A 9,245-nucleotide genomic window follows, 5' to 3' on the forward strand; every position below is an offset into this window, starting at 1 on the left:
TAGTAGATTTTACTCCTATAGAATTAAGTTATGCCTTCTATCAACATTCCAAGTGTATTATTCTCAAAAGATGGTTTATTTTACTATTGGTATTGCTCTGTATTCCTTTAGTTTAACTCTCTCAATTTCATCGTTTAATACAAATTAATCATTCTTAATTTACATTGGACTATTGAAAATCATATCACGCTAAACCTAGGATGAGAATATTCTATGGATATTCTCTATCACACCCCCGCAGTCAGAGCGGGAGAAAATCGGATGCTCAGACTGGATCTGAATCACGCATCGAACGGTAAGGATAGTATAGTAACCCATGATCAAAAGAGAAGTAGTAGACGTGTGCTGGTGATGACGATGAGAAGCAACAACCACGACCTACGTATAGTAGAGATATGCGCTTTTAGGCCGAAGGAGAAGAGTCACGCATATACTTGGGCCAAGTTGCAGATCCAGAGAAGAATAAGTTAAGGGATCAAACCATCATCAGGGAGAAGACACTACACTACTACGTGAAATCACAGTTGAAGAAAAACAAATAAAATTGCGCAAGAAAAGATTAAATCCCACCGCTTGAAATTAATCAATTCTCAAAAGAGAAACCAGGTAGCAAAAATTAATACTCCACAAAGATTCCAAGTGCTGCAACAATAAAAGGAGCTAACTTGATAGCAAAAGAGATGTGCAAAAGTTGATCTTATTGTGATATACCACCACCAGAACAAAATCTATGTGATTATGTGTAAAAAAAAAACCAATGAGGCAGTGTAAGAATCATTGTTGGTCATGGGGAGGTGGAAGTAGAGTGCGGCACATGGAGTAGGTTGGCAGATGTGGTTACTGCCAGTAGTGGGAGGCGGTAGTGTATGCGATTGCCAACAACGATGGAGGAGGCTTTTCGCGATTGCTACTGTTGGTAGGAGGCGCAAGGTTACATAAAGATTCTAAAAAAAAAAACTTTGAGAAAAGAAAAAAAAAAATTCTATATGTGTTTTTGCGGAAGCATAAAAAAACTTCCTTGATAGAATGATTTCCATTGATCAATATTTATAGGGTTACAATGAGAAACCTAATCATATTAGGTAACTATAAGATATGTACAGATATCAAAGATAATCTTATACAAAATATATCCTAAACCTAGGATGAGAATATTCTATGGATATTCTCTATCAATTAGTATTAGGATTTAGGAATTGGGTCTGCTGAAATATCTTTATTAGATGCCAAGTGTAGTCTAGCTAAAATGGAAGAATATAGTCAAATGTGGAATGAAATGGAGTTTGTTATGTATTTGCTCAGAAATTCCATTGCACTTGAGCAAATGGTGATCTTGACCAATGAGATATCTCCAAAGTTCGACTTGTTGTATGGAATACATCCAACTGCAGAGCTCATAATCTTATAATTTTGATATGTTACAGCAAAACTCAGTAGAGTCCTGCATAAGCACAGCAGCTTCCTCGTTGACATTTACTGTATTCTGAAACTAGGCTGCCCTCTGATGCTGTCTGCTTTTGTGGCCTCATTCACTCTGCCTACTCCAGCTCCACTTCCTATGTCTTTACGGTATTGTCGAGTAAAGACGAAACTGGAGGCAGAAGATCAACTCTTTGCTTCCTCGAGATAGAGTAATGGTGAACAAGGGCAATACAAATTACAAATGGGGGTGAGGGATTTAAACTTGTGATCTATCGTACACATACCCTCAGTTTTAAGTACTAGGGCCTAAATCTCAATGGTAGTTTTTGAGGTGTATTAATAGAAGTCAAGACTTCAATTTTATTTTATATTTTGATTCCAGCAAATTGTGCTTTACCTCGGTTCTTGTTATGCTCAGTTGCCATTTGACAAATATGTTCATAGTCCAACAGAATGCTGTTTTTTTTTTTAACACAAACGAGAGGAAATATATTAATTAAAGATTATCCTTACATCAATATGAGTACAGGAAAATTGGATGCAAGTAATCCAACCCTTCGAACCTAGATTAGCAGCTAGAAAGAAGAAAATAAGAACATGAAATAAAACAAAGCAGCAGCAACTACTACTACCATTAACAGCACTGCTACCTTTACTACTAATCCTAATACCAACACTTAGAACATCAAGTAAGATCAATTTGCAACTTCAGTAACCATCTCTCTATCATAAATCATCTTCACACGAGTAGGCACCTCAAAGTACTCTTTAAAACCAACATGCATCTCATTCCCTTCCTCAGCAAGCTCATGAGCTAAGGTATTCAGGTCCCTTCTGATATGGGTGATAAGGTATTCAGCTGCAACATCATTAATCACCGCAGCAAGCTCATGGTGAACACGATCCTCATTGTTCATTTTGTCAAACATGACCTTAATAGAAACAGCATCAGAATGCTGTTGAATAAGAGTAATTGGATAAAGAAAAAACAATATGTTGAATTTAAAGTCTGAAAAATAACTAGCTGAAAATTACTGTGTAAAGGCTGTACAGAGTGCGGTTTGCGGTTTGAAAATTGCGGTGCGGTTTTTTAAAATGACCAAATCTCGGTTTGCGGTTTGGTGGGTATGCAAAATTATTGAGACCAAACCGCACTTTAATGCGGTTTGCAATTTTTATACTATATTTTAAGTGCCGTTTGCGATTTTTATACAATATTTTCATTAAAATTATATAAAAAGAACTAAAATATATGAGCTAATTTTTTACTATTAGTTAATTAAAGGTTAATAAAAAGAGTTTAATATTTAAATTATCAATTAATAATTATAATATAAAATAAAATTTTTGTCTTAAAAAGAATAATTACAATTTTAATAAAATACGCTTAAATCGCAAACCGCACCGCACCAAACCGCATCTTACGGCGCGGTTTGGTGCAGTTTTATTAAAAGTGCGGTTTGAAAAAAATACAAACCGCACTTTTGCGGTTTGGTGCGGTTTATGATCCAAACCGCACCGCGAACACCCCTAAGCATGTAATCCCTCCGTTTTTAAATACTAGCTTCATTTCTTTGTGCGCGGAGTTTTAGGAGAAATTGGAGAAAATAATAAAATATGAACGTAGTGGGGTGGGTGAAAGAATAAAAAATTGTATAAAGCAAAAGTAGTGGAGAAAATTAGAGGAGAGAATATGAAATTAATAAAATATGATTTATGTTGGGTCCACTAGGTAAGAGAAATTAATTAGATATTGTAAAAGCTTTCCAAATAAGGAAATGGAGCATGTATTTAAAAACGGCCGAAAAAGAAAAGTGGAGCAAATATTTAAAAACGGAGGGAGTATATAGCATGTTTGATTTGATTGATTCAATATTTACTTTGGGTAAAGGCAAAACTGGAATAAAATATATTTCATCTACTATAATAAACATTAGATCACCATTTCATTTTACCTATAAAATAAATTTCTCCTTTAATTATGAATAATTGACACAGTTTGATCAGTCATACATGTCATTGTATAAGTTTAGATGTCAATATATGAAAAAATACATTACTAAAACAATAAAACCTACAAAAATGTGATATAATGAAAACAAAAGTAAATGTTAATATTAATTGATAACAATTTACACGATAATATTTGAGTTTTTTATATTAGTATAAATATACGGTTAAGATTAATAAATAAAAAGTGCAAAAGTTAAATTGTTTCAATTATTCAAAAACAAAGGGAGTGAAAAGATAATTAAGTATCAAATAGCTACTAATCTCAATTAACACATTACATTTTCTTGTTACTCACATCTTTTTTGAATGATAGAATAATAGCTCTCTCAATAAAAATTAGGTGAAGTGAGCATACAAAGCTTTGATTTTCAACCAATCATAAATTAATTGTTGCATGTCTACTTATATGTATGGAAATGTCAATTACATTTGCACCTTCAAATATAAAAACGACACGAATTAATCTCGATTATTTTTATAGCTTATAAGTAATCATGTCACAATTTTGAAGGACGATGTAGCTTGTTACAAATTAACAAAATTCTCCTAGACAAACATACAAGCTAATAGTAATAAATTGCATTCATAAAGTCCTAGTAAGAGTATTGAAAAAGTGGTCGATCTTTGAAATTGAAAAGGGTAAACAGTGGCAAACTGTCAATCAACCACGATGGGCGGAAATACAAAGGCACGTCTGATCTAGCTAAACTCTCTCACATTACATATGAAAATGATAGCTCCAAAATTAAACCCCCAAAATTTGAACATTTTTTAAAAATATAGTGCGCTCCAACGTTCTAGTTGAAATTACATTCCTCGTGAATTTTTGTTTTTCATCAAACGGTCAGGACAATTGGACAAATGATTGATTATTCATGTGAACAAAATTTAATCACCCCGCTTTTCATCTCAATATTTGTTTCAACTCTTCAAAATGATGGATTATTGGCTAGCTTTTTACATCACTTATATAAACACTCCCACCAAATGGACTTGTAATTCTCATCTTTCGATTCTCTCTTTGCCTTCCTTGTTTATTTTTTACAAAATCGAATTAAAACCCGCTTGGCAATATGCAGAATCTGAGATGGGTTCTAATGCTCCATCTGATTATTTCATTCTCTGCTCAGTTGTCGAAATCCCAAAGGACTGAGGCAACTGGCCCAGGCTGTAATGCAGCTGATAGAGCTGCACTTCTTAGCTTTAAAGCCAAGATAATGAGGGACACAACTGGCATACTCGAGTCGTGGGTGGGCGCAGATTGCTGTGGAGGAAGCTGGGAAGGTGTTGGATGTAACCCGGCTACTGGAAGAGTCACTTCCTTGGTGCTGCAGAAACCTTCTGGCGGTGGTGCTGCTGATAATATTTACATGGAAGGCACCCTGTCACCTGCTTTAGGGAACTTGCAATTTCTTGAGGTGCTGGTGATCAGTGGGATGAACCGCATCAGAGGAAACATTCCGAATACTCTCTCAAGTTTAAGACACTTATCCCAGCTTGTCCTGGAGGGAAACTCACTCGTAGGACCTATCCCTTCAGCCATCAGTCGTCTTTCTACTCTTAAGACCCTCTCGTTAGATGGCAATCGTCTGAGAGGTCGAATCCCTCCTAGCTTAGGAAACCTTAAGGACCTCCTCCAGCTCAATTTAGCAAAAAATTATCTTGCAGGTCCTATCCCACCTTCCTTTAAAAACTTTCAGAGCTTGCAGTTTCTTGATTTTAGTCACAATTTACTATCTGGGGTAATCCCTGGTTTTATTGGGCAGTTTCACAATCTGACTTTTGTCGATCTTTCTAATAACCAGCTCTCTGGTCCAATACCCATATCACTTTGCAGTCTTACTGCGCTTTCAGATGTTTCCCTGAGCAACAACCAGCTCACTGGAAGGATCCCTGACCAAATTAGTGGCCTTAAATCTCTCACCAGTCTTTCCCTTAGTAATAATCATCTTACAGGTCAAATTCCTGCATCCCTTGCCAAATTAGAGAACTTATGGAACCTGAATTTATCACGAAATGCACTCTCAAATCCTTTGCCAAGTACTCTCGCCAAAGGCTTGCCTTCTTTGCTGTCAATTGACCTGTCCTACAACCGTTTTAGCTTAGGGACAGTTCCTAATTGGATCATGAGCAAAGAGCTTACTGCAGTCCATTTAGCTGGCTGTGGCCTCAGAGGGACTCTCCCAACCTTCACAAAACCTACCTCTTTAACCTCCGTAGATTTCTCCAATAACCATTTCGTATATGGGATCTCTACTTTTTTAACAAGAATGTCTAGCTTGCAGTTTCTCAAGCTATCTAACAACCAACTCAAGTTGGATGTTTCTCACATTTTATTGCCAAAAGGGATATCTTCTATTGATCTCAGTTCAAACCAATTATTTGGTCCTCTCACAGCAATCCTCAATACCCACACAACCAGCTTCCTTGAAGTCATTGATGTCTCAAGGAACAGAATCTCAGGCAGTATTCCCGAATTTAGGAAAGGATTGGCCTTGAAAGTACTCAACATTGGGAGTAACAAGATTGCTGGACATATACCAAGCTCAATCTCAAATTTGATCGAATTACAGAGGTTTGATATAGGTCGAAATCAAATTTCTGGAATCATTCCATCAAGTTTGGGTTTGCTGGTGAAGCTGCAATGGCTGGACTTATCTGTTAACCGCCTCACAGGAAGTATTCCAAACAGCTTGCTTGGAATCAAAAACCTGAGGCATGCAAGTTTTCGAGCAAACAGGTTGTGTGGAAAGATACCACAGGGCAGACCTTTGAACATCTTTCCTGCAGCAGCTTATGCCCATAACCAATGCTTGTGCGGCAAACCCTTGCTTCCTTGCAAGGGAAGAGACCACCTCAAATAGGCCAGTAACTTACTTTGTAACGAAAAGTAACCTGCCATCTATAACATTTTCATCTTCACTTGCTGCCCATATGATGCTTTTCATATAGCAAAGAAGGAATTAGGTACAAGCTTTCTCTGATGCTTGCCACAAGCATCCTACATTGTACTTTTACTTTGTTGTAAAACTAAATACGAAGTAGCTCTTTAAAGTATAGTCTATTTAATTGTGCAAAAAATGCATACCAACAGTTAACTAATGATACTAAATCTGGATTAAGCGCAGAAAAGGAGATTATATATATTGGAGACAAATTATGGACTGAAAAAGCATGAACATTTCATTGATGATCATCGTTCAGCATAACATCAATAAGAGGAAACATCACTGTTTTAAAAAAGATTCATAAACTACTTGTATACTTTCCTAGCCATAAACAACACCCAAATTTACAAGCTACCCATAACAATCACCATCCCAAAAAAAGACCTACTTCTGGAAGCCTCTAAACATCATGTCAAAACACTTATGCATCTTCATCACAGAGTTCTTCAGCTTGAAGATCCTCAGGTTCCTGAACATAAGAAGCAAAAAGAAGAGTTAAAATGGAGACAAACTCAGTATGGCCAATACTGCAGTAACAATGATACCTCTGCATTGTTATCGGCATTGTAAGCCTCCATGGCTTTCTCATACTCCAGTTTGAGCTCAGCAGCTTTATCCAGATATGGCTTCTTCTCCTGCATGACCACCAAACAGCACACAAATTTAGTACCCTCAACAATGCAGGGAAAAACAATTGAGCTTTCACTCAAACTTCAAATTACTTCACCAAAACTAACCTCATCAGTCATGGACTTCCATTTTGCTCCAGCTTCCTTGGCAACCTGCACAACACAAATTAGATAAACTATTAAGAAACAGCAAAAGCAACAAACATTTCTGTAAATAAAAAATAATAATTATAAGAGAATGGAATATGGTTTACCTCCTTCACACCCTTGGACTCGGGATGCTCCTCCTTGTACACTTTTCGGAATTCCTCCCTATCAAAGATAAAATATAGAAGAACTTCAGCCCAACTTGACAAGCTTAGAAGGATTATAAACATTCTGCAAAGTACGGAAACAAGGAGCATACATGAAAACAAAATAGCCACTCATGGGGCGCTTTGGCATGTTAGGATCCTTCACTTTGCTAAGCTTTCTCTTCTTTGACTTAGACTCAGAACCTAATGCAGATGATGATGGCTTCTTCCTGCAATCATGTTCAGAGAGACTGTTTATAAACAACACATTAAGAAGTGTCAGATAACGATAGAATGATCAAACACAGTATCAAACCTCTCAGCTGGCTTCTTCTTAACCTCAGCCGGCTTTTCAACAACAGTTGCATCTAACAAGCAAACACACAACAAAATGAGCATATTAAGTTGATCAACTGACATCATAAACATAAAATAAACTAAAACAAATGAAATCAGATCAATCACAACTCATAAACCGCCTTACCAAGGCTCATCTTGATTTTAGCCTCAATGCTGCAGTTATGCATATCAATAAGAGCTACTGGCACACTGCTGTTGCATTCCTCACTGTCAGATGTTACAAAATAGTCTCAAATCAGATATTTATCTCATCAATACTGGAAATTACCACTACAACAGTATTCAATTCAATTCAACTAGCTATATATGAATTATATTACCAATAAAATTCATCAATTACTCTTCCATTTCAGATAAAACGACAGATTTTAGTGCATTCAAAGCAGGAACAAAATCAATAAAACTGTAGCAGGCGAGACTTAAATTCAGAAAGACGCATAATACATTCTAATTCACACAAAAATTCTATTCCTCATTGCCGATCATCCTATCAACATTTACCACTAAATATTATCAGTCCTAGCAAATAAACACCTAAAATACCACTAAACATTCAACAGTCGCTCATTCAACTTAGAAGGAACAACAAATTCACCATTCTTAAAACGAGATAAAAATCCAACAGGTTTAAGCAGGCACCATACAAATCATAATAAAACGTGAGAAATTAAAAGTCTACAACATCTAACAGCGAAATACACTCAATACAAAACCCTAAAACCTGAAAAAAATTAGGGCTAAACAAGACAAATAGCAGAAAATCAAAAAAAAAAAAAGTAAAAGCTAGGTTTAGACACAGGGAGAAAAATACCAGCGAGAGAAAGCGCTGCCATCCTTAGCACGCTTAAGAGAAAGAGTAGCAGAAGGCGAAGACTCGGCATCTGGAGACTCAGCTTCAACTCTCTTCCTCTGCTTGGGTGGGTTGCTGCTTGTCGATCCACCTGCCATTTTTGCTGCTCAAACTAACTTCTTCTTTCTAGAGAGAGAAACAGAGAAATGAAGGATGGTGAGATCTGAGAAAATGAAGACTTGGTTTATAATGGAATTCTATTCAAGTGGAGGGAAGATTTCTAAATTCTGTTTTCAATTTTAATTTTCGATTTTATTATTTTCAGTTGGCGCTCAATTGAATCTACGTCCCGCCTTGCACGTACAATTAATGGATCGCTCACTTGGCATCGTTTATTGCCGTTGGATGGTTATTATTAATCGACGGTTTGGATTGCTTTGTTTCTGTTCTCGATTCACAAAACGTCCATTCCTTTTTTTTATTATGGGCTCAGAGCCCAAGGCCCAACACTCAACTCTAATGTTAAGTCCAAACTCCTTTGAATTCTCAAGCACATTTGCTGCCTGCTGGGTATGTGTTGGAAATTTGGAATAGATTATCAGCTTTAATTTCTCATGTAACAAATTAAATTGTACGACTAATATCAAACTACCCCTTTATCGCTAATTGTTTGCTCCACTTTCCTTTTTAAGGTGTCCTCAAAAGATTGTCTCATACTACTTTTGGCATGTTTTCCCACTTGCACTCTCTCTATCTCTCTCCTCGTTGATATTTGTGTCAACCCATGTGC

At 36.5% G+C, this 9,245-nt stretch overlaps 2 protein-coding genes across 2 annotated transcripts; one reads left to right on the forward strand and one right to left on the reverse strand.

The window, feature by feature from the left end:
• Positions 1 to 4,409: 4,409 nt before the first annotated feature.
• LOC145559310 (uncharacterized) lies at positions 4,410 to 6,538 on the forward strand. The gene has a single exon (XM_081620735.1). The coding sequence runs from the start codon at positions 4,509 to 4,511 to the stop codon at positions 6,297 to 6,299; it is 1,791 nt and encodes a 596-aa protein (XP_081476861.1). The 5' UTR covers positions 4,410 to 4,508; the 3' UTR covers positions 6,300 to 6,538.
• Positions 6,539 to 6,592: 54 nt separating this feature from the next.
• LOC145559311 (high mobility group B protein 7-like) lies at positions 6,593 to 8,690 on the reverse strand. Its single transcript, XM_081620736.1, has 8 exons — positions 8,477 to 8,690; positions 7,790 to 7,872; positions 7,622 to 7,673; positions 7,419 to 7,535; positions 7,267 to 7,324; positions 7,121 to 7,165; positions 6,929 to 7,018; positions 6,593 to 6,852 (listed from the first exon to the last, which is right to left on the reverse strand). Exons 1-8 carry the CDS (start codon positions 8,611 to 8,613, stop codon positions 6,805 to 6,807), a joined length of 630 nt encoding a protein of 209 aa, XP_081476862.1. The 5' UTR covers positions 8,614 to 8,690; the 3' UTR covers positions 6,593 to 6,804.
• Positions 8,691 to 9,245: the final 555 nt, after the last annotated feature.

Source organism: Chenopodium album, chromosome 9 (assembly GCF_948465745.1).
Source record: "Chenopodium album chromosome 9, dcCheAlbu1.1, whole genome shotgun sequence".
Lineage (NCBI taxonomy): Eukaryota > Viridiplantae > Streptophyta > Magnoliopsida > Caryophyllales > Amaranthaceae > Chenopodium > Chenopodium album.

Bases quoted from the DNA above. Each gene is read 5' to 3' on its own strand.
- LOC145559311 (XM_081620736.1), bottom strand. From the start codon at position 8,613: ATGGCAGGTGGATCGACAAGCAGCAACCCACCCAAGCAGAGGAAGAGA. The intron at 7,536-7,621 runs GTTTGATACTGT...ACATGATTGCAG, and splicing joins AAGAAGAAGCCAGCTGAGAG to GAAGAAGCCATCATCATCTG. The intron at 7,166-7,266 runs GTAAACCATATT...TGTGTTGTGCAG, and splicing joins AGTCCAAGGGTGTGAAGGAG to GTTGCCAAGGAAGCTGGAGC.
- LOC145559310 (XM_081620735.1), top strand. From the start codon at position 4,509: ATGCAGAATCTGAGATGGGTTCTAATGCTCCATCTGATTATTTCATTC.